This window comes from Stegodyphus dumicola, chromosome 5 (assembly GCF_044657685.1).
Source record: "Stegodyphus dumicola isolate Sdum_Otavi_A_Nest chromosome 5, ASM4465768v1".
In the NCBI taxonomy this organism is placed as follows: Eukaryota; Metazoa; Arthropoda; class Arachnida; order Araneae; family Eresidae; genus Stegodyphus; species Stegodyphus dumicola.
The window spans coordinates 119,917,241-119,943,987 of record NC_140772.1 but is presented as its reverse complement, the minus strand read 5'-3'; the positions used below and the strand labels follow the sequence as shown (position 1 = coordinate 119,943,987).

The window sequence follows — 26,747 nt, the reverse complement described above, 5'->3', positions numbered from 1 at the left end:
CGGTTTTGCGTCGAATTCTGAATAACAGTTTCACTTTTCAAACTGTTGCCACCAAATATTATCGCCCTGTATTATATTTAAAGAAATTAAATAATGAAGAAAATATTAATATTAAATATATATATGTTTCTCTCATTGTGATAAAACAATGGTACCTACAGCCATCCAGTTTTGAATGACGTAATCCTACTGCGAATATGGGCATCTGGAAGCCCAAATTTGAAATTTGGAATTTGTTTTATTATCGATTTCATATTTTGTAAACCTTTAACGAATTTTTGATTAACAAACTCAAGGATTTCAAAGCAAACAATGCGTTGTACAGAAAAAACATTTTTATCTCCAGCGCGTGAGACTTTGTATCGGAGATTCTAAAGATATGCTCAATTTAAAATTATTTGTGGATATTGCTCTTGAACTGCATTTTTCGGTTTAAGTGCGAAGAACATGATATTTAATAAATAAAGGTAACACTCAAAATGTTAAACAAAAGCCCCTTTGGACGTAATTTAAAATCTGAAACCTTTCAGATTTCTTTATATAAATTAAATTAAAAATATAAACAGCTACTTCGAGTGTAAAAGAGCAATATGTAATTTTTTAACTATTATTAACAATATTTTATGTGCGGTTTTCCTAATGTTTTAATTAAAAATATGCAAGTTCATTTGATCTCTTAATGGTAGAATTTTTTAGTATGACTAATTAAGTTTTGCTCATTGGTTTTCTTTTGCTTTCCGTATAAAAATTAAATAACGGAAGTAAAACTATCATCAGTTGAAGCTCTGCAAATATTTTCGTTTCATTTCTTAAAGTGGACCGTTCAGGGGTCCTATTTAAGAAATGAAAGGAAAGTCACTAAGTCACCAACCAGCCTCTTATGAGATTTATAGTTGTGCATGTAATTGTATAGTTGATATGTGGATGTGTGTTTTGGAGCGTAGTATATAAACTTTTTAGAAGTCATATTAATGTATTCATAAATTAATAATACTAAATAACAGATTCAATACAAAATTACTTAATAATATATTAGGGTACTTACGAAAAATCCCGTCGACCACAAGAGATGGCGCCAATCGCGCTATTGCGTGATAGAGGTTTCTCAGTTTTTAAATAAAGCGCCATTTCGTGGTCATTAACACATTTTCTAGGCTGGTAAGATTCCATAACTTTGGAAATATTCAACAGCATGCTTTTTTGTAGTAGGCAGGTCCCAAAGGTGTTTCTTTTTTCGAAAATGCGTGATAGAGGGAAAGAAAGGAGTCTTTAACTCAAGAATAATAACTAACACGTGTAATCAAGATTACACAGCGTGTTTGAAGAAAACTTTTCCATTTTTGGCGAAAAGTCGTGTAGTTTGTCGTCTTTTCTTTCATACACAAAAATGGTCGACGGGATTTTTCGTAAGTACCCTACATTAGTATTTCAATAATAGTCTAAATATTGTTTTGCTTTGAGAATTAATCTTTTACAGAATTGAAGGTGGGGAGCTTTTCGAAAGGGTGATCAGTGACGATTTTTGTCTAACTGAAAAGGCCTGCTCCATTTTTGTGCGACAAATATGCGAAGGAGTTGAATATATGCACTCAAAGAACATATTACATCTGGACATGAAGGTAAACTTTATTCTTAGATAGGAACTGAACTGTGTGCGGTGCTTTATCATTCTTCTGCATACTCATTTATGTTTATTATTATGTAAATATAAAGGCCACATCTCAATTTCAAGAATTACTTTGACATTTTTTGCTTTTTTCGTATAAAGTTTAATTCAGTTATGCTTTGATTATTACGCTCTCCTTTATAATTCTTGCTGATTTTTTTATTTTTTCAATCTTATATTTGTTGAATCAACTATCAAAACTACACACCAATAGCAAAATTTATTTTGCATACCTATTATGTAGAAAACTTATTAGTAAACTTAATAATTCGTAAATTTATTTATAAAATTTAAAACGTGAAATTTAAGTTAAAATTTGTAAATGTGAAATATAAATTTTATTTCTTTCTAATACTAAAATTTTATGGGAAAAATAAACAAAATTAAGAATATATGGCAATCGGCGTGCATGTGATAATGGTTAGGAATTTTTATTAATGATTTTATTAATCTTTATTAATATTTTTTAGTTTTAATTATCAATAGCTAGCTTTTTAATTGGTATTCTCCCCCTGGTAAAAGCGGTAAAAGCCCGATGAAAACTGGTAGTTCAGTCCGGGTTTCGAGTCTAGGCGAACGGGCTGGCTGCATGGGCGTTTCGTGATTTTTCCTATGTGGCAACATGGATACGAGCCAGTTTCCCATAAAAAGGCCTCCACGGGACATCATTCCCTTTCCGCACAGTGCCTAGGGAGGGAATATATAATAAGTACAAATTTATTTCCCCTGGATTTTTGTGGTTGTTTTTAGTGTATTATTCTAAAATGTTCTTCAAAGTGGAAAAGAATGTCTAACTTTTTATTTTTCAGCCAGAAAATATTCTGTGCGTGACGAGGACGGGAAATCAGATTAAAATAATTGACTTTGGTCTCGCTCGCAAGTACGAACCGGAAAAGAAATTGCAAGTCTTGTTTGGAACACCAGAATTCGTTGCACCAGAAGTCGTCAATTTTGATAAGGTGTCCTATACAACAGACATGTGGAGTGTTGGAGTGATATGTTATGTACTGTAAGTTGCTGGAAAGCTTAAATTAGTAATTTTTTTTATGTTCTAAACTGATAAATTCTATGTTTATTTGTGTATTAACTGTGTAAGATTTATTTGTTTTTTAAACAATTTCTTTTTTATGTAAGCTTTCTACCTCTCTCAGGCATATATAAAGCGTCGTTTTCAGAGTCCTGTGAAAATGTGTAAATAAGTTAAAAGTTAAAAATGGAAATTATTGGTATTGCTAGCGATTGAGTATTTAAGTGTTTTATCCTTTTGTGGATGATGCTGCAAAGCTAAAAAACCTAGAGGTTGATGTCAGTTCTTAAATACTTATTTATTATTAGGTAAAAATAGTTTATGCGAGTCTAGGCTTTGTATTTAAAGTGTATGCGTACGTATATAGCGATACGTACACATCTAGCGAATGTAGTTTAGTTTCGGTTTAACAAATATGTATGAAGCTGCTGATACTGTTTCATGCTTAATTAGTAAGGTCAGAGCGAGACTAATAACATATTTTTAATTAATGCTGCTATTGAATTGTTGGATATGAAGCTGTAAATCAATAAGATGGCTTGAATGTCATATAAACTAATATACCTTTGTTAATTATGTATTAAGGCCCACCAGCGGCCGAGCGGTAAAGACGCTGAACACTGGTAGTTCGGTCTGAGGTTTGAATCCCGCGAACGGGCTGGCTGCATGGGCGTTTTCGTGGTTTTCCCCATGTGTAACGTGTATACGAGCCAGTTTCCCTTAGAAAGTCCTCCACGAAAGGCATCCCTCCCTTTAGGCAGATAGCCCTTGTGTGCTTTGCCATAATTAAATACACCACACCACTTAATTATGTATTATTCATTCATGCATATCAGGTTGTATTGTAGATATAAACCAAACTAGCAATAACAGATACTTTGCTGCATCTTCTTCCAAAGCTGGAGGCCCACCAGCGGCCGAGCGGTAAAGTTGCTGAACACTGGGAGTTCGGTCCGAGGTTCGAATCCCGCGAACGGGCTGGCTGCATGGGTGTTTTCGTGGTTTTCCCCATGTGTAACCTGTATACGATCCAGTTTCCCTTAGAAAGTCCTCCACGAAGGCATCCCTCCCGTTAGGCAGATAGCCCTAGTTTGCTTTGCCATAATTAAATACACCACCACACCACACACCACCATCTTCCAAAGCTGGAAATGTGCTTTTGACTTGGGAGATAGTATGCCGAATTGCTGAATGGGAATTCCAGTGAGTGGTATCGAAATGCAATTTTCTGCTGTTCTCTCTGTCCAGATATTTTCTGCTATGTAAGATATTCCACTACCATTTAGACTCTTGTAGTGTCATAATTACATTGTGACAGAATGAGCTAATTCCACAGCATATTTATTATGTCGGTAAATATTTTTATTGTTCATATATTACTAATATTTTTAAGTTAAAATTCAGTAGTTCTTTTACAAACAGTTATATAAAGTTTGATAATCTACTCAGATATGGCAGAAAGGTGCTGGGCTGGCAATAAATCCGTTTCGTTTTTCCAGTCAAACTGTAGTGTTCAGCAAAGCATGTAACAAATCAATCCGTGATATAGTCTCTATATTTTTATCTGCTCTTGCCAATACTGCACTAACATGTCAATGTTTCGGTTGTTGAAATCATGGAGTGTTTAGAACTCCATAGTTATTGAAAGAAATGCCTTACAGATTATTCGATAGAGGCTGGAAAAGGTAATAATCTTAAAGCTGTAGTTTAAGGAAATACAGGTGTTGCGATTACACATTCCAACTATTAACAAAATTTTGATTAGATCATTAATAGAGGTTTAGTTATATTAATGACTTGAGAGAAAGCGTTGGATATTGAAGCACACCGTGTCACAGGTTGTTCATTCCAACAAGATTTCTTTGTTAAGTACTTCAACTTGTCTCTATGAATTGCACCCCGTCAAATGCAAATCGTTCGCTTGCACAGTTTTAGACTTTTCTGTTCTATGTATGTTACTTGTTTATCTTAGTTCAGCCATTCTTTGCTTAATAAAGTACTTTTCCGTTTCGCCGGCGCAAATCTCGCCAAGCAGACTTTATTGGCGACAACATACAGTATACACGTAAAAAATATTAAAAAAATGTTAGTTCTAAGAATTCTTTTTAAAAAAGAAGGCATAAACATTTTAATGTCGCTTAAAATTTTATAAAAAGCCAATAAATAAAGACAACAAATTTGTAAAAAGACATTAAGAATTTACTATGCTTTCATGGTTCAACATCCTGATTCGCCGGTTCATATCACGTGATCCCAAGCGATCTCATCTCACGTAAACTACTCTACAAAAATCTAATGCTCTTAGTAATTATCCACATTAATTTCAAGTTAAATCTTAATTTGGAACACAAGTTTAAATGCAAGAAATATTTCAATTCGTACGAATAGCTTACTCAGAAATTATGTAAAACTGCAGTGCTTTACTTCGCTAATGCATTCTCATTAGAATTGATGAATTTAACCCTTGACTTTACCTTTTCTATATTTTTCGGCTTCGGGTAAGTGCTGTGATTGCATCCTAATTAACTTAATTACCGAAAATTGCCTTAAACATAAAACTGAACTATCTGATAAAAATTATATGTAATGATATGCCAGTATTGAAAGAAACAATCAATCTGATAAGAAAAAGCTGCGACTTGTTTTGAAAATGAGGCGTAAAAGGTTACCAGCGAGAATATTTCGTTTGGCATGGGTTGTACCATTATTGGCGACTTTATCGCTTGCGCCGGCAAAACTGAAAAGTACCCTTAATAGTGATGTAAAAACATCATATTTCATTCCAACATTGGTAACAATGAAGTGAAAAAGAAATCCCTGATGAAGTGATCTTCGGAAAAACGATGGAGTGAAAAATATGTTTATGACCAATAGTCCACAAGTAGCCTGATGTCGCGGTGATATTGGAGCATTGGAGATTGTATCTTTTGTTCACAGCGTGTACTGAACTTTCAGGTCTTACTCATTGAATGAATATAATGAAATATTGGATCACCATAAAATCTATCAGTTATACCACCTCGCTAAAGAATTAACTCAGATAATTTTGTTGAGATCTCGAAGCTGATTTTCTCGAAGTGTGGAAACCGTTCCGGTGCAACTTTTGTGAGAAAGAACGATTCGAATTTTTGAAAGAGTGTAAAAAAATCTATATTTCATAGATCCTTTGTTATTTATTTTTCAAGTAAATAATCATTAAATATTTTCAGATTACTTAAGTTATAGTTTTTAAATGTTGATGCAGCGTCTTTAATTACTATATTAGGGAACCGTAAATACTCGCTTACTTAAGAGTAATATTAATTAGCATTTTTAATGTAAAATAATTTTAATTCATCGCTTTGAATTTTCTAACATGAATGGTACTACTTTGAATTTGAATTTTTAGAATATATACTATATATATAACATTTGTCCATACGATTTATTTCATCATTTATATGCATGTCTTTTTTAGACTTTCCGGTCTTTCACCTTTCATGGGCGACTCCGACTTAGAAACGATGGGAAATGTCACCAAAGCCGAATACGATTTTGAAGACGAAAGCTTTGATAATATATCAGATGTGGCTAAAGATTTTATATCTAAATTATTAATTAAAGATTTAACGTAAGTATTAATAACTATTTGCTTTGTTTTTCAAGCATTTGAAATAGATCTGCTTGAAACATTGATACACACGGATATGTACGCAATTTAATATTATAAAAATTTAAATTATGTTTCAAATTATAAAGGTAGTTTGCTTCATATTTCGAAGAATCACTGAAATTATTTTTTTTAAATATCAATAATTAAGCATTTAAAATTTTTAACCAGTGTGAAGTCATTCCTTATTTAACAGATAGTACTTGCACGACTTTGCCTGAATTAGAAATCATTCTCTGTACCAGTGATCTCAAACATGAGATGAACATACATTGCTATATGTAAAATGACCAATGGCTGACCAATTTTATAGTGTAAGAATACTATAAAATTGCGCTGGTGTGCAAAACTTAAGCAACAGGTGTTCTTTTTTGCATAACTCCATGAGAAATCATGTGAGAGATATGAAATTCAGAATTAAAAGACAGCATTTTGTATTTAAACGATGACAAATGCATAATTGTGCCAAAAATGAATACAATACATACAGTAATTAGAATTTTTAACCAGTTTGAAGTCATTCCTTATGCCAAAAATGAATCCTTGCCAAAAATGAATACAATACGTACAGTAATTAGAATTTTTAACCAGTTTGAAGTCATTCCTTATTTAATAGGTAGTACTTGCACGCAACTTTGCCTGAATTAGAAATCATTCTCCGTACCAGTGATCTCAAACATGAGATGAACATACATTGCTATATGTGAAATGACCAATGGGTAGTGTAAGAATACTATAAAATTACACTGGTGTGCGAAACTTAAGCAACAGGTGTTCTTTTTTGCATAACTCCACGAGAAATCATCTGGAGATCCACGAGAAATCATTTCATATCTGAGAGATATGAAATTCAGAATTAAAAGACAGCATTTTGTATTTAAACGATGACAAATGCATAATTGTGCTAAAAATGAATACAATGCATACAGTACGAAATCAAACAGAAATAGGCCTTATTGAACTCATAATATCGTGATACATGATTGTCTGTACAAGAGGAAGAGCAACAAGCAGATGTTCCTTACTATGAGATATGCCCTCTCCTTACTGCAATGGTTGCTTCGAACGGTCTCTCCATACTCAGCACCAGATTGTCCAACAGATCTTGAGGTAAGACGGTCCATTCCTCAATCACCATCTGTTTCAGTTGCTGGGTGTTCCCCGGAGGATGTAATCGTGCCACAAGGCATCTCTCCAAAGCATCCAACACATATTCTACGGGATTTAAATCAGGGGAGCACGCTGGCCAATCCATTCGAGTGATATCTTCACTTTTCAGTAGCTTCTGAACAGCAGGAGTCTGGTGTGGTCTTGCATTGTTATCCATAAAAACGAAGTCTGCTCCAATGACACCTCGGAACAGACTCACATGGGGAAGGATCACCACCTGACAATAGCGATCTCCGGTTACAGAACTTCCGTCGAAAACGTGGAACTCCGTGCGCCCGTTCAGCATCATGCCTATCCAGACGAGATCTTCAGGACACGTAACGGTCTCTTTCCGTGATTTACTGAGATTAAACCGTATTCCGACCTCTCTCCAAATCAATTTGTGTTGAGAATCTCTTGTGGCACTAAAACTACTCTCATCCGTAAGGAGGATATGCATTGATGAGATGCCCAGTTTTTGCGCTTCTTGCACCACTGTAAACGGTGACGCCAATGGCCAACTTTCAAAGGGATGCAGCGTTCAGGAAGACAGGCGAATAAGCCACCTTTCTGAAGGTGTCTGCACAAGTACACCGCGACACTTGTCGCCCCGTTGCTGTACACATTTGTTGAACTATGGAGTTTGGTGACTGGTTTCGGGATCTTTTCGCCTGCAAGACAATATATCGGTCATCCACTGCAGTTGTTTTCCTTGGGCGGCCACCAACAACATTTCTAACCAACCGTACCTATGGTTTGTAAGGCTTTACAAGCGCGCGAAAAGACACTTTTGTTGATTCCGAACTCTTCAGCTATACTGGTCACACTTCGCCCTTACTCCAGATTTTCGATCATTCTTCCACGTGTGAAGTCATCCAGATCATTTCTTCTAGCCAAACATATTTCACGAAAGAACTCTTTGTACTTGCAGCGAATGTCTTTAATTGCGTCTCCATCCTTCCTTTTATGGCAGTCTCGAGTTGAGCGTGCCGACCGTACGCATTTTACGTACGTTGACGTAACCTGTGACTTTTTTCCTTGACATTTGCATACGCATGCCCTTTCTACTGAACTGCATGTTCATTGTACTGAACGCAAGAACCCCTTTTCTACAATTTAATGGCTATCTGATTAAAATTTACATTGTTGCTTAAGTTTTGCACACCAGTATAGTTCATGGGTTTTAGTAAATGAAAATAAAATTTATCAAATATAAATTAGTTTTTTAATATTTTAACGCTATGCGGAATTCAAATAATGTTCAGTTTCGCAATGAAACTTCTTATATGAAGAATTATTTTGATATGGATAATCTGTATCATCATACAACTAAAACTGGAGTAACCATTATGTAATTTTAAAAGTATATTTGTTTTACATTTACTAACATTAGTTACATTTCTTAAGTTTCCTAGCTAGAATAGTGTATTAAGGTATCAGACTACGTTCCAAATCCAAATTTTGGAAAATAGTATAACTAAATCTATGATTGGTGTTATTTAGCAGAATAACTACTTAAATTGATAGAAACGGGTAATAAACATATTGCCAAAATATAAAGTTTGACCTCTTTTCTTAAATTTTGTGTTAAAAATGTGTTTAATTTCAGGATTACCAGATATGTTGCAACAAATGGATTAAAATTAAATGTATTAAAATCCAAGTGATAAAATAGAATGCCTGTCGAATATCTCTGTTTGAGTAATAAACTAGATATTTTTTAGAAATGTTTCTCTTTTTACTTACAGTATTGTTTGAAAAAAATTTAGATGTGTTCATAAACTTAAACTTTTAGTCAATTTCACAATATTTCATAGAATACATGTGAAAAGTTTGATAAAATTACTACAATAATATTTCAAGTTAAAGTTTATTTCGTAAAAGAAAAGTTAAAAAAAAATCACGTTTTTCAAAAAGTAGGTTTAATCTAATTAAAAAAAAGGAGGGGGGAAGCTGCCTGCGAGACTAATCTTTTTCCCTAGCATTTAATAACAAACAAGAGGACTCAAATCATCTTTTGAACATCACCAAGAGTATTCGAATAAAAAATTCTCATTTTAAAGTTATTTAGAGAAGTCTATTTAGGATACCTTAGGATGCTTCAAAAATAAACCACAACTTCCAAAGAAATAAACTCTTATCAACTATCGAGCATGAAAACTAATATAAAAAAAATAATAAAAGGTCTTTATTCTGGCATTTGTTGGAAATAACGAATCAGAATTGAGTGTACAGAACCATAGTTGTCGAAGTTATTCCGAATGACTATATGTTCAACAAATAATTGCGCTTTATACTTTAGTGTTGATTTCGAAGTAGATAAAATATAGTTATATAATGAACTTAAAGAATGTATTAATTTATTAAAAATTAACTGTTAATTGTTTTTCTATAAATCCATAACGATATAGTAAGAAACCAATCAAAAGTTTTCTATCACGCTGATAGAAGATATTGTTGCTATTTCTAAAATAATTTTTTGTTAATTTCTGTATAATTGCAAATTATGTTTATTGGATTTTATATTAATACTTGGTTTTAAATAAATTAATATAATGGAGCAGTTAAGTGACAAATGAGTTAAAAGTTTTAATAAAGTTGCTGAGGACTAATTTAGTTTTTTGCCAAATAAGTTTAAAACTTCCCTTCGTGATGGATGTAAGTATCTTGAAAGAAAGAAACCCTCTTATATTTACCACCTCTTTAAATGACTATTTCTACAAACGATGGCGTTTTGTTATCAGTACTGATCATTATAATGCATTTTATTAAGATCATTCTTTCACATGATTAAGTTTATTAAATGTATTTATTTGTAACTTAAAAACATAACCATTTTCATTTCGGTATCAACGTAAAGCACTTCTAATAACTATAGTATTTAGACACCCGCGATAGGACAGAAAATCCAAATTTATTCATATTTAGTAGTTGGTAGAGTTTTCACGAGCGGCAATTATAGCCTCAACCCTTCGGACCATGCTATATGTAAGTCCTTGTATAATGGCTATTGGTACTTTTTCCACACGGCTTGGAGAGGATATATAATTTCCTTCACAGATGTTGGACAATTTCGGTATTTCTTAATTCGGTGATCCAACTCGTCCCAGAGGTTTTTAATAGAGTTGAGATCTGCGCTTTGGGCAGGCCAGTCCATTCGGCCTACCTCATTGTCAGTATACCAGTCCATGGTGGAGCTCGCTGACTTTGACATAACAGCTGACTTTATCTCGTGAAAGTAACATGGTAACCAGTAAAACTGCCACAACGAAGAAGCACACTGTCGTCCAAAATAATGCAGTAGGCGTCGGTGTTAACTTTCCCATGAATTGTGACCAAGGGTCCCAGTCCATACCAGGAGACATATCTCCAGGCCATAATTCTACTTCCACCGAACTTTGACATAATGAATTTTGGCACAGAACTAGGGACATAATGCATTTTGGTAGGAGGCGTTCTTAGGCAGAAGCCAGATCCAGACCTTGCCATCTGAGCAGTAGAGGGTGAACCTTGATTTGTTGCTCCAGGAAACCCATTTACGGTCTACTATCGATGTGCTTTTCATCACATTAACCGAGCATCGCTGTTGGACTTTGTGGTCAATGACCTGTGGGTGGCAGTACGGCCATGAAAACCAAGCAAATGTGCTTCCTTACGTAGGAAACTTCCTATTCCTATTCTTAGGCAAAAACTTCCTATTCATCGCAAAAACACTCTCGGATTGCTCTAGAAAATATAGAACATATGGACCGTCAGTTGGGCTGTGATACCCGACGATTACACCGTTCTCGAAATCAATTAACTCTGCAATTTGTAGCATTTTACATACGACTAATGCCGATGTTGTTTCCTACACGAATTGGACGGCAAAGGGCGCAACGTGTATATGGACAGCAGATATTGACATTTTCATAGATGTCGAAATACTTATTGGTAGATAGTGTATATCTTTATGAAATAGATCTTCAAACAATAAAACACTTGGCTATTTATCCTTCTTTAAAACAGCTTTTCTCGTGTACTTTTATCAATGAAAAAGTGTTTTAAAAAAATTTTGTTTTATATGATCATAACAGTGTTCAATATCAGATTGCGCACAGGGAGTAAAATTAATTGCTGAAATAGCTTTATAACATTTCTGACGCTTTTACTAAAAAATATTTTCCAATAAATTGAAAGCAGATTCAATAATTGCTAAGATGTAATAAAACGTTTTTAAATCTTATTATCTTTGGAAATTTATCCTAGGCAGTACACTAGACATTTTATGCAATCCTAAGAGTTACAAGGGGAAAGATGTTTGAGAAACTTTGAACAAATTGAGAAGTAGTAAACAAAGTTACTGCTAACTGGACATTAAAACACTTTGTCATGTGACAACAACACACTGTTTTTTTAACGTATTCCGAGCGATAGCGTAGATTTACATTCACGTCATTTAAGTTTCTGTTTAATTTAGAGATCCGGTCATGATTACTGCCTAAACGAACGGGCTTTTAACTATGAAGGATTTAAATATTTTGATTTAAGTATATATTTTTAATAACAGTATACGATAGCTGAAACATATGTCAACTTTTAAAAACCCTAAAACGTGATAATTCCAAGATTCCTTCGGTTGGAAGTTTATTTTTTTACTTGTCCAGTGATGTAAAAACCAAATTTCACGGTGAAAGGTGCACCACGTTTAAGTTTATCGAGCAGTAAGCTTAAGCACTATTTTAAATATCGCAGAAAAAGTAAAATACAGTAAAGTTCACACAATTATAGTAATTAACATTGTAGAGTCTCGTGTTCTTTGATAACATCAAACGTACGAGAACTTTTAAGGGTGAAATGAATTATCGTTATATATTTTAAGCACCACAGAGAGAGGGAAAATTTGTAAAGGAACCCTTTGATTTGACTAAGATAAATGAATAAAATAAGATAAAGATAAAATTTAACAGACAGCACCACTCGTGCTTACAGAAGCCAAGTCCAATAAGTTAGTCTAACGGTTGCACAAACAGAATAACGCGCAATCTGGCTGTGACCTAAGATCGGCATAATAAGCCAAAAATGGCGAGAATCGTAAATTACTCAACGTCGTGGGATACTAGCTAGAGAATGAAAGTAGCAACGCGGTCTTCACGGGAGAACACTTTCTGATTTCTACACTCTAAGACCTTCCTTTAAATGCTCTGTTCTTTCTACCTCATTTGAATATCACGTGCCTTAGACACTGCAAATGAAACGCTGTTTTTTTATATAAGTAGTAAAATAGATTACTATGATATGTATACAATTTCTTTTTTTCCTGTAATCAAGACATTCCGCCAGTTTTATGACATTTAATTTGGATAGCCCACCGGCACCTGTGTGATTAAAAAGCTGAGAAGTAGAAACGGTGGTAATTCGATTCGGGCTCAAATCCTGAATAACGGACTAACTGCTTGAGAATTTTCGTGGTTTTTCGCTTTTGGATACGAGGTAATTTTCTTAAATGTTCTTCCTGAAAGTTTCCCTTCTCTTAGTGTTTTCGAATGCTGTGTCATAATCTAATAACCCTAATCTTTAATTTAGGGTAAATATATACTCCTTGTATGTACTAACTTCACAATCACGTTCATATGCCTAAAGTTTAAACAACTAACACCTGAAAAACATCAGAAGGACGTAAAATATTTACATCAAAGTTAAGGAGAATCTCTAGTAGAATACTGTACTGTCATCTAAAATATGTTTCTGAGAAATGTTTGAAGAAAATTAGGTCGGTGGAATGGTGTAAAAAATTAATTTTAAAATTTGGCCCAAACAGACAAACCAGCAATTAGAGAAATTAAGTTAAATGAAAACTTAAAAAAATCTTGAAGCATTATACAGATTCAGATTCTTTTTCAGATGATCATCATGTAACCTTGAGTAACGAAAAAAGTTTCCTGTCTTTCAAAAAAAAAAAAAAAAAAAAAGTTATGTGTATCAAACACGAATAGTTTCCATTTCGCTGAAATATGACAACATATATATTTCAGTTATTTTAGCTTTTAATAAATTAGAGATTAACCAAAGAATAGTTCTTTCATATGACTGCAGTTAATATTTCTGCTTAATATGAAGAACTACATTAAAGGGGATGCTATTTTAGCACTGTACGAAAATTTGACAACGTTCTTTATGCAGTAATTCTATAATTTTATACATCCTTAATATTTTTTCTTGTTATTTAAATGAATTATGTTTTTTTCTTTCAGAAAACGAATGACGGCGATAGAGAGCTTAAAACATCCATGGCTTAGGGTAAGGATTATTTTTATATATATTTTCTGATGCATTTTTCAAATACAAATATTTGCTAAGCGTTTTCATTTTTAAAGTCAGATTTAGGTAATTTAAGTACAATTCTCTATCCGGAATGCTTTGTAGTCTTATTAATTCATGCCGTTCCTATATTTTAAACATTTCATAGCTAAGTTATAGATATGGTGTATTACTATTGGTTGATCGAAAAGTCACGCATGTTAGTAAACAAATAAAAGTTGTTGGTTTAATGCTTAAACTACAAGATACATAGTACTTATTAGTAATGTTTATTACTTTTCGACGAACGATTGCATCTTCAAACTATATCTTTAAAGCATATGCTTCAAGTAGCAGCTTTGTTCAGTAATGTAAATTATCTCTATAAATCATTATTTTAAGTAACTTCCACAGAATAAACGTCTACAGGCAACAGATCGGGTGATCGCGGAAACCATAATTCTTTTCAAATGATAAGATTACTAAAATTACCGCGCAACAGCTGCTTAATTTCATTGGATGTGTGACAGGTGGCATCATCTTGTTTAAACAATCATTTATATTCGTTAACAGAAGCAATAAACTTTATAACTCATCTTGGTACAATAGTACCTTGAACTTGAAATTTCAAATACTCTTCAATAAAATTTATTACGTTTGAGAAAAGGGTATGTTTGACTGGCAACACAAACAGATCTTTGGTGGAAAGGTCATAATCACAGTTAGAACGATAGACGATGTGGATTCTCGTTGTTGGCACTCGTAAGGCTTTCTAGTAGAGGATAATAATGTTATTACAACTGAAATTCAATTTAAAATTAGACATTTACTTGATATGCACTACGTTGCACATCTTTTTAGAACTGTAGACCTAAAATATGTTAAAATCCTATTTAAGTTAGGATTAAAGCATTATTATTAGCCATTAAATGAACTGTGCCTTCGTAGTGTAGTGGTTCTACTTGCTAAGCCAGTATTCCAGAGGTCCGTGGTTCGATTCCCGGCGATATTTGAGGCCCGGTGGCGCAGTGGCTAGCGCATCGCGCAGCAGCACCACAGGTCCGGGGTTCGATCCCCGGGCTGGGCGAGGTCGACTCAGCCTTTCATCCCTTGGTTTCCATCCGTTGTGTCAATAAAATGAGTACCAAGTTCACTTGGGGGCTAAACACTGGGGGTTCTGAGACAAGCTGACCTCTTTTGTTCAGGGCATATGCTCACGCACTCCGGGGCCCACGGTCAAAAAAGCAGATTTCGGGGCACTGCAGGCATTGGCTCGTTAAGGCTGTTATGCCGAGTTTAGTTTTAAATGAACTAGGTTAAGAGTATTTTTAATGAAATATTGCTTTTGTATATGTAATTTGATTGCCTTTATGAAATGATGTCAGTTTTTGACTACCGTGATATTCCTAAAAATGGTTAGATTTTATCTAATTCGTTTTACTTATTAATTTAAAACTTAGTTATGCTTTTTATTTTAATATCATGTACCATATTGTAACAGGTTTTCTGTTAGATGTCGGAAACTGAGAATTACACCAGCTTTCCTTGAACAGTTGCGCAGAGTTTTCTGTGAATATTAACAGGCGCTTTTTGCTTCTCCTACTCACTTAGCTGTATAGAATCAATACTACTACTAATACTAATAAGAAGACATAAAAAGTCAGGAAGATCCATATGATGCGCTGTAGGTTTGTAATTTTATTTTACACAGGTATACTTTCGTCCCATACAGTTGCACGAAAAATGAGTGGGAAACTAGTTTTGAAGATTAGTGTATGAAAAATACACAATACGAAAAAATTCATTTTATGAAACTTTAGTATTTACGAGAATGTTCAAAGTTTATCATGTAGCTCAATATTTTAATGATTACTTTACATAATATTTTCTTTACGTGATATTTCATTATGAGTACATTGTGTTTGTGCTAAAATCAAGTATTTAAATAATTTTAAAATGTTAAATTTTTTAATATTTCATAAACCTTTTTTGATTCATCACAGAAAGGGGAACCGAAAAAGGATACAAAACTGGACAAGACGAAGTTAAAACGTTTTGTTATCAGGAGACGCTGGCAGGTAATATATCAATCGACATTTCTTTCATGTTTTATTGTATGCTAGTATAATTTATTTTTGAAAGATTTCACAAATTTATTTTAATAAAGATGTATCAAATTATAAATTCAGGCACCGTTAACACTTTCAAATTTTGTTTTCGTCTGAAATTTTGTTTTCGTCAGAGATAAGAAATATGTAAACGAAATAAAACTGAAACTTCAAAACTAAAAGGAATATAATGCGATTATCTTGAAATTATGGATAGGAATACTTAGGTAATATCACACAGAATGTACAAACTAAAGGAAGAAATTTATTTCTTAAAAAAAGCCTTGTATCGCCAAACTAGTCCAAAAATGGCTTGACTTTTGCAAACGATGCATTTCATTAATCACTGCTGTGCTGAAGAATACGAATGCAATAGTGAGTAGTTTTCTTCATATCGGCTAGCCGCATTGAAATAAATTTGCCGTGGATTAATGTGTTGATCATATCTATCGATATCCCAGACATTTTCACATCACGACAAATTTAAGAATCTGGCAGACCATTGTCATATGATGTTACCTCGTAAATATTATTGTGAAATGGTCTTACGAATGGGAATGTACAAAAACAGTGTTGCTTAAATTGAAAGTGAAGAGTGCAATATATATTTTCTTCATCTGTCAAAGAGTACATCAAGCAACTGCAAACTTCCGTCACTATATACCATAGGATAGCGTAGCTGATGGTTGCACAGACAACGATATTTTGTTGTTGAACTATGAGTAATTCTACGTATTTCTGTTAGACATTCGTTTTGCCACATCGGCACCATACGCTTATTCATCTATTGTCAGAAATGAAGGAAAAGCGGAATTCTTCTCTAATGAGGACTTAGCATTAATCGTTCAGCGTGCCAGGTTATTTGGAAATGGCACCAGTCCAGGCAGAAGTGACAATGGTAAAAGAAACAAAATGAATTACACATATGAAAGCTTAATTCCAAAAATGATTTGAATCGTTTATCGAGTGATGGCAGTTATCTACGCATTTTTGATGACCGATAAAGTGGCAGCAGGAGTAGCTAGGACTTGATTATTGAATCAAATAATTATTACTCTCATTAGTTGTACTCTACATTAAACCCTATACGACGAGTATGATTACTTTCACTTGAACATCACTGAATATTGGTACGTTGTGTTATGTGTCAAAATATTCTTATATGGGTATAGCTGGCCATTTAACATTGTTCAGGTTGATTATCCATCTTTTTTTTAATCCTGTTAGCTGTGTATATTGCTCGGATAGATTTATAATATATCGCACTGTAATGTAATTGAGAAAAGCGGGCTAATTAAAAGACTGATAACTTTGATCATGTCTGACTCTTTTTAAATTAAAAAAAATTTCTAAAAGGCGGTTCCGCGTGTTGCAGTTTTGCTCAGTATATGTTGCTAGACATTCCACTACTACGTTTGTATCTCAAGCATCAACTCAGCAAAACTTACACCATGTGGCAGGAAGACCATTTTCATCTTACAAAAAGGAAGATGCACACATTATCATACATCAGAAGTAAATATACACGAAAAGACCTTCATCCCACAATTAACACACTTCATCAGCGAACATGGAACCTCCCGACATATTTCTACAAATTTGGCTTTCAAACACTGACCGTAGTATATGTGGTGAGAAAGATACGCCAGATCACTAATTAACAAACTTGCAGCAGATAACAGAAAGACTATAAAGTTTCCAAACAACAAACCACAATTAAGCTACATCACATGATACAGAAAGTTTGTAAGGTTAATAGATATGCTCTTCTAGCACGAAGAACTGTTTTGCACTGCGTAATAAAAACAACTCGGGACACAACATTTTACTTATTTATTTTATAGTACGACTGTACTTGTTGTTGTCTTGTCCATAATACATGGAACAATGGTTGCCAGAGCGTACTTCGAAATAGCAGTTGGACTTCCATTTTCCACTCCCAATTTCGAGAGAGAAGACCCCGGGGGGGGGAGGATCCTCGGGTCTCTCACCAACCCACACGAGAGAACTTTCGGCTCGCCGGGTATTTAGACTGCCACCATGCTGCACCGACACTATACATTTACAAACATCCATGTCTTACCTGGAATTCGAATCCGCGCCCTTCGGTGCCGTGGTAGGTTTCCTAACTACTATACCATCAATCTGGCGACATGACTGTACTTCCTAAGCGTATATTCTGCTAATGGACTTTTTATATATAGTACCGTTAAGTGTAAATATGTAAACTGCAGCGTTATGGCTACCTGTTGCTAGATGAACTATGGAAGTACAGTTTCAAATATACAATGCCCTTTGATCATCTACTACAGCCACTTTATTCCCTACCGGTTGCTCTTTCACTCGGTAGTGGTAAACATGGGGCAAAACCGACTAACCTGTAAGTAAATAGACGTTGCACCTTCCTCTATCAACAGTCAACAATAAATAAATAATATAAATGCAGTGTTAATGCCTCCCGTTTCATTAATGGATTTCTTAAATTATTAATAATTTACTGTATATCCTATTTTAATACAGTGGAACCTCGAATCATGAACGTCGTTTTTTCATGGGCAGTTCAGCAAATTGTTTGAATATAAAAGACCTCTAATCAAAGGTATTTCGAGGTGCAAACTCTTAAGTGGCAATATAAGATTTTCAAAAGTGTTTTGAGGTAACATATATCACATAATTAGTACTCTGGGATTTTCTAGAAGCATCATTTTAATATTTTCCATTGCTTAATTCTCACTGACAAAGTCTGGCAGTAAAGGACTTAACAGGATCATGAATTCCGCCTGGAGGAAATAATGCATAGATTGAGTTGTAGCAGATATTTTTAACGCTTTAATACTTAGGGCATCTTTTACTTATGATATTGTGTCTCTAAGCAACGCCTTTCTCTAGGAAGTTAACAATAAAGAAATGGAAAAGTTACTAGTGGGCCAAAGAAATGAGCTTAACGAGAAAGAATTACAACTTCAAAGGCAGAAACAATAGACAACTGTGATCAGGTGAACATTAAGAAAGAAAAATCATCCTAATTCTTTAATCCGCGAAATTTGATCCACGTTTTCATTTATGACAAAGCACTGTAAGCTGCAAAATAAGCATTTCCAATGAGAATAATACCACCTAAAGTTTATGATATATAAAAATGGCAAAACTGGGAAAACCACCTAAAGTCACTGATGTTTAATCTAAAGACACTGAGTTACTATTCGGTGTTTTTATGAAAGGATAACCAATCATCCAATGAATAACGTCTTCTACATCATTCTCCACTTACATCATTCGCTCTACTTTGTAAAGATACAATAAAATAAAACAAAGATTTCATCTGTTTTATATGTTTAATACTTTTTTTAGCCCAAAAGGGACTTTTGTCCCGAATGGGATATTAGTGTCGAAAAGGCATTTTGCATTGAATCACTAAAAACTGGGTATAATGTTTCAAATTATTGGCGCCGAATATTACCACCGTGTACTGTATTTGAAAAAAAATAAATAAATAGTGAGGAATTTGTATGAATGCACGCATGTTTCTCGCATTGTGAAAAAACGACTGTACCCAGAGGCATCAAATTTTGAATAACATACTCATCCACTGAAATATGGGCACTTAAAAGCCCGAATTTTAAATTTCTAATTGTTTTTTATTAACTATTTCATAACTTGTAAAATCTTAACGAATTTTTATTTAAAAACTCAAGAATTTCTAAGCGAACAATTGCAACACTGTACGGAAAAAAAAAAATCTCCGTGGGAAATTATTTATCCGAAATTCTAAAGATATACTGCTTTTGAATATTTTGTGATTTTATTGTTGAATCGAATGTTATGGAGCATAAACGACAACAACCTTATTATTTGTGCGTTTACCTTATTTAATGAATAACATAAACACATAAAACTTTAATAATAAAAAGACCAAAAAATGTGTTTTAATGCCAGTTTAGTAAGAAAACTGAACATTGATATGACGAACTGAAAAAAAGACTAAAAAAGACATAGAAATGTAAAACCAAAGCTTAACTTTGCATCGGGAATTCTAAACGTATACTGCTATGCTGCTTCGAAAATTTTTATAATTTTGCTGTTGAATTGTATATGTTGTAAGTGCGAAGAAAATGATGCCTAATGATAAAGCTAAAACAAAACTTAGCAAAATATGAGTGTTAACAGAGACTTGTAGACTGTGAAGTCAGCGAGAGCGTAAAAAACCTTAACAAACTCTTTTAGGCGACCGGTAAAATCTGAAACCTTTCAGATGTTTTTAATCATTTTTGTTTATATTTATTGATTTCCATTGGTTTTGGGTTATCAACGTGTGCACAAATACAGATGTGAAGTTTAAATAAACAATCATCTGTACTCTAAGAATGAATTAATCCATTTTATGTTATTAGTTATGGGCAAAATTGTTTCGGTTTTCTAACATTTTTGTTGAAAAATGGCTTTCATGAACGAACTGAATTCATGAACAGAGTTTTTATTATATTTTTAAAAAAGCACTTTTCTTTTGAAAGTAACAGGAAGTAACACTGGTAACTTAATCTTGTGGTTAAATCAATATTCTTAATTACTTGTTATTTACGTGTTTCTTTTTTTAATAATTAGTTACTTTTGTTTAATTTTGATTTTTTGTGGAAATATATTTGCATAGTTTTTATATACAAATATATTTGGAAGTACATTTGTATAAATTTTTATAATGTATTTTGTCGTATATTTACAGGGATGTAATTAAAATAATTTCCATTACAATTTTAAAAAGTATAGATTTTATTTTTATTTAATTATTTATTTTTTAGAAAGCAGTCAATGCTCTTCTCGCTTTGAAGGCAATGGGTGCGACGATATGACACCAGTCTCTGTTTATCGCTCAATGTTAAATTTATGTATTTTTTTTAATTTTTCAGTTTATGTGTAATCCATTTTTGACTTCCTTAATAATATGCAAGTAATAAAATGCAATTTTGTAAAACTCGCATATAATGAACACACTTGCTATTTTGTTTCACTTGCAAGAAAATGCATATTACATCTTACGAATAAGAATCACATTTTTTAATCTTGTTGTCAAATAGCTTTTAATAGAAACTACCGAAATATTTCATAAATATCTTATGAATAAATTTTCTCTTCCTCTATTTTAATTATTTTTAAAAATATTCCTATCCGTCAGTGGTAACTATGCAGATTTTTCCGTTTATTGTTCGGTAGTAAAATATCTTGAAACATTAGTTTTGAAAAAGTTTTTTTACCATTTAAGAATGCATTTCTTGCAAGGCTGTGTAGTTCCCAGAGAAAGAAAAAAATTATTGAAAATTAAAGTTCCATCTCAAAACTCAAAGGAAGTTTAATTATTTTCCTCTTTATAAATATATTTTCCCTCTGATATTGTAATAAATGCTGTCTGTTTATGCAGATAACATTATCATTTTTGACCACATTCATTCATATATGAATGATTAAAATATTAAAGATTTTTTATGATTGGCTGGAAGGGTACTTATCTTAAATTGGGATAACTGTTAAAATCTCAGCTACATTAGAAAAGCAAAAAATGTTAATTCGAAATTTTATACTGACTATTCCATATTAAATGCTACTGTGTTCATATTTATGAACAAATAATTTTGAGGTATCATTTTTATATTATATGCACATGCATATTATATGCGAGATTTTTACAATTTACATTTTCAAAGTAGAAAAAAAAGTATATTTTCCCTTTTTTGTTGTAAGTAGTGTACAATGCTGTTGTTTGAATCATTATTTTTAAACTATTCATTATAAAGATTTTTATTTTTTCTTGAAAACAGACCTGTTTATATGTGGACATTTAACTATATATGTCTCAACATTAACAAATGTGATAAGTTATTACATAGTGTCTTAAATTATTTATTATAAAATGTTAATGTTCCGCACGTCTCTGAAACTTAATTGGATTTTGTTTATGATGTGGATAATGCCTAAATCATATCATACATATAATCATAACACTTTATTTTTTTTCTGCTGTTTCTATAATAAACTATTTTTATAATAAATATAAAAAATTGTGGGCAGCTGCCAATTGTCCAGAATGATTAATTCATTTGTTTAGAGGTTTTGAACTTTTTTGACGTAAGGGGACGATTTATAGCTACAGATACATTAGTGCACAAGTAATCTAAAGAAATTTGCTTGAAGCTAATATCCCTCTTACAAAATTAAATATTTTAAAAATTATTAAGAGCTTAATTTCTGTTATTTTTATACATTTTATATTATATTATGTAAAATAAATTAACTATTTATATTACATTTTAGATTTTTAAGTAAGAATGTTGCAAGCAAACATATAATAAAAATATAAATATACTCTCGAATATTAATGAAAATTTACATTTCTCTGTATTGCAAACTTGCATTTTGAAAAATGTATTTCTTTACATTAAAAAATATTCAAGCTCTGTGACCTTCTGTTCCTTTCGACTTACGAAGCGCAGTTTTCAATAAAATCTGTTGAAATAGATATATTGATTCTTATCGTAGTTTTATCTTAACATGAAATGTATTTATTTTCAAGCAGATTTGGAAGAAAGAAAATCCATGCTTATTTTATTACCGTTGTCCAGTATTTGAACATTGTAGATTTTATATTTGCACAAAATTTGAAGGAATGTTATTATGTTTGATATAGTAATTTGACGGTTTCCATAATTTCATAGTATTTGTTAAAAGTAATTTCATTTTCATTTGAAGCAAGATACAACATGTAATATTAAGTTTTCATTTTCTTAAGATACTCATTTTTGTAAATAATTTATAAATATAAGAAAATTAATTGTTGTAAAATAGTGATGCAGCCTTTTTTTTTAAATAAATTGTAAAAATATATATTCCTTGTATTAATAGTTAAACAAATCTTTTTTTCGTTGATTATTTATATTGTTATACCCGTTTTGGTATTTTAGTCAAAAATATGTGTAATAATCATGTGTTATTACAGATGTACTTACAGCTTTTGTCTTAAGTTATTAAAGACAGTTTTCTTAAATTGCGTAGATTCAAATTTTATTAATTTATAAATTGTGTACTAAAACCGCAAATTCAAAAGAAAAGTGTAGGATCGAGAGTTTTCCTTTCCCTGTGTAAATTTGTGTCTTTAAATCATTATCGATTTCAAACAAGTGGTATATCTGATAATGGAAGCTTATAATATTAACATTTGTATTGCATAAAACTTTGAAGCTGGGATCATGACATGTGTTGCGTTACTTCATTACAATACAATTTTTGTATTCAAAATCTTGTTTTTGTTTTAACGTTCTATTATAATGGAGTATTACATTATAAAATGAAGAGATGATTATTTTAGTTGTCATGATGAAATAGCACTTTGACGATTTACTAGTGATGAATATTTTTCTATCAGAACATTCTGAAGTCTGTCCAAATGCATTAAGAACCTCCATATTTAATATGCTTCGGTGGGTGAAATTTCCAACAGATCAGTTCTGTGAAATCTCCCCAGATACCGGTCATTGTCTATCAAAATAGTTGCGTCAGTGAGTTAAGATAAATTCAACCCATCACACCGTTGAAAGAACGTGCAGTTCATATGTTTGTTATTTAACTGTAATAGATAAAATATCGCATAGTGATAACAAGCACTGTCAACTCTCCATTAACGGAGTATAGTAGCAACTTCTTCACTTCTCAAGTTTTGAGGGCGTGAATATGGGTATTGCAGTGCCCTTAAACCGACCCTGGTTTTAAGTACTGGTTTTTGTATAGTCAAATGATTTTAATATCCAGATTTAATTGCTTGGGAATTCAGTTGTTAATAATATTTTCTGTTAATTGAAATATAGGTTATTCTTTCTTTCTACATATATTTAACTGTCGAACAGCTCTTATATTAACTGCGTGCAGAGTTAAACTGTGATGTCTTTGCTAGCAATCAAAAAATACATTCATATCCAAAAGCTATATGATGTGGCGCCATCTAGTAGTATCAATAAAAGTGAAAAGACAGCACAAAGCTTTCAAGAAACTTTCGATTAGGAAAATAAATTAACAAATATGTTTTATGTCATGTGTAATATTAAGCTGTATGTAATTAATGTATTGTCATTTAATTTCTTTATATATTATTCAAGAGCTATAAGACTTTATTTATCATCCAGTATATCCGTAGATATAGTAATGATAGTAGATGAAGTACTCTCCAAGATCATATTTTTGATTCCAAAAACTGTTTATGGCATCAGTCATGAGGGTGGCAAGAAGTACTTTGATATGTGTTTATCTGCAGTTTATGTTGAATTTAGGAATTATTATTTTGAATAATTTTTTGGCATATGAATCAATGAAATTTGCTTTTCTCTAATTTTTATAGTGTTCAACCATGTTGAAATATTGCGTTGCGTACAGTTGTACCCATTATTCTTAAAAGGAAAGCGGAATAGTTTTTCATAAGTAATCATCATGAACAAAGGTTTCGTTAATGATAGTTTGAAAATTTATGATAATTATTAATGATATTTTATACCTTTCTATCCCACTCTGAGTCAAACATTAAATGTTGTAAATGTATTATGTTGCATATATTAGTATTTGATATAGATGTAAGCATGTAAAATTAGTAAACCGAATACACTAAGATAAAATAGATGCTAAGTACGCATACGTGGATTTGCGCGTTTTATATTTAACTAAACAGCATGTACCGCGTGTAAAAATATAAATGTTGGCCATATAGAGTTTTATTTTTAAGCATAAAATTTCTTTTCTCTTATAAAATGCTTCTTTTTTACTATTTATGAATAGAATAAAACTTACAAGATGTAAAGTTATACAAGACAAATCTTTCTCGCCAGTTCATAATGTCGCCGATGAATTGGAAAACATTCGTGGGGATTAGAATAATCAAGAAAGTGACAAAAAGCTATCACATTTATCTGAACTTTCCTTTAAGGCTGGAATTTTACTTGAGATTATTTTATGTTATAACATACATTTATACAATATGAATTAGATTACTGATATGTTTGGGACCGTTTAAATTTTCTTATTTAGTATTCATTATTTTGTTAATATTGAATATCTGTTTCGGTAATTTTAAATACGTACCATGGAAACTGGCCTTAAAAACACCTACGGTGTCACTGATGTTCAGATGTGAAACTAGTGCATATTTTGAACACAAAAATAACAATTATGATAACTGCCTTTGTGATTTTTTGCCACTGTCGTGGCTGTTGCCAACCTTTTCTGTCTGGAATCAAGTTTTTTTGCACAGTGAGCGATCTATTATTATTAGAGCTACAATTATATCCCATTGATGCAATTTCTCTAGTCAGTGTGAGATATAGAACCCATATAAAGAATTCAATTATATATAAATTTAAATCACATTTTAGTGAAATACAAATTCTTTGCTACTTTGGGCAATCTCAGGTGACTAGCTATGGGGATTAAATAACATTTATGTTCTGTTATGCACTATTATTGTGAAGTAGTCAGTATATCAGGCCGGTAAACTGAAAACTGAATTTGACCGTCTGCATCAAAGATGTTAAATTTTTTAGCTTCCCTGACGTCACTGGAAGAATACGAGATACTTTAGATCAGACAAATTATTTCTAACATTAGTAAACATTGTCGTAATTGCGTAAACAATATAAAAATGTAGGAAATAACTCCGCACACAGCTCGAAATAAGATTTAAGAAACATCACACCACTTTGAAAAAACCTTGAAGCACTTGAAAATATGGCATTGCTGGTATCCATTGGAGCTTGAAGAAGAGAAAGGCTGGAAATACTAATCTTGATATCCTCATCTTGGCGAAACGAACAAATACAAATGCTGTATCAAAATTAAGATGATCTCTTAGCGCATGCGTTCAAAGAATTTGAAAACGCCACTCCACTTAAAACGCATTTTATTTCACTCTAACTTAGAGTGCCAAATAACCTATACGTCCGTGTTGAAAGCCAGACTCGAACCCGACCGTAACAATAAAATTTATCATCGAAATGAAGTCTTGATATTTCATTTGTGCTCTTTTTTTTGGGGGGGGCCGCATGCGAGCCTCGGATTGAACAACCCTGCTTTACATGGTCACCGTAAATTTTTTTTAAATTCTTCGCATTCAGAATCTTAATGGCTCTACACTGGCCCTCGAAATAAAAACGATGAAACATTCATAATCAGTTTTGAGTGGTCAAAATACGGTTATGATTCATACAAGTACACGTATTAATTCTAAAACTTTTAAAAGGATGTTTATATTATAGTAAGATTTCATTAATTTATGTCGAGAGATTTTCTTCAATGCTAAACAATGACATATTTATTCAGTTTGAATTTCAAACAAAATTTAGGGTAATTTTTGGGCACAGGTTTCCTGTTTATTAGTCTAGTTCGAACTGGTTTTTGTACATGACATTTAGAAGTATCATTTGTGTGAGCTCCCGATGCTTTTTACACATTAGTTGAGATTTCGTAGAAGAATAAATGTTATTCTTAATATTACTGTCAAGCGTAGCTAATTAAGTGTAAAATATGTGCTTTTTAAAGTTGCCAAGGAGTGATCTTGAAACTGCTAGACGAAGACTCGTATATTACGCATCTGTTTATTATCTAACCTCGCATCCACAATGGTGTTTTTGAGGGAACTTTGGCTATGACGTTCCTCTTTAAGCGAAAGTTGAGCGTAATATTAATATGCTGATATTAAAAGCACAGATCAGTGCATCCCGTAGTACCTCTAAGATGAACTATTCTTATTATTTCGACTTTAATATTTTCTCTCCAAAAATTCCCGATTCGCACAAGTGTAACAGTGAAAACGGAAGATTTTGAGTACCATTGACGAATGTGCTG

The 26,747-nt window shown here is 32.5% G+C and overlaps 1 protein-coding gene across 2 annotated transcripts in view; it reads left to right on the top strand.

The window, feature by feature from the left end:
* Positions 1–24,604, top strand: part of LOC118196108 (myosin light chain kinase, smooth muscle-like) — an 88,092-nt gene extending 63,488 nt beyond the window's left edge. For both annotated transcript variants that reach the window (XM_085816992.1, XM_085816991.1), the window contains exons 5-10: positions 1,478–1,619; positions 2,476–2,675; positions 6,151–6,303; positions 13,725–13,770; positions 15,774–15,848; positions 20,675–24,604. In XM_085816992.1, the coding sequence (XP_085673118.1) occupies positions 1,478–1,619; positions 2,476–2,675; positions 6,151–6,303; positions 13,725–13,770; positions 15,774–15,848; positions 20,675–20,725 (667 nt within the window). In that variant the 3' untranslated portion in view covers positions 20,726–24,604. The remainder of the gene's footprint in view (positions 1–1,477; positions 1,620–2,475; positions 2,676–6,150; positions 6,304–13,724; positions 13,771–15,773; positions 15,849–20,674) is intronic.
* Positions 24,605–26,747: the final 2,143 nt, after the last annotated feature.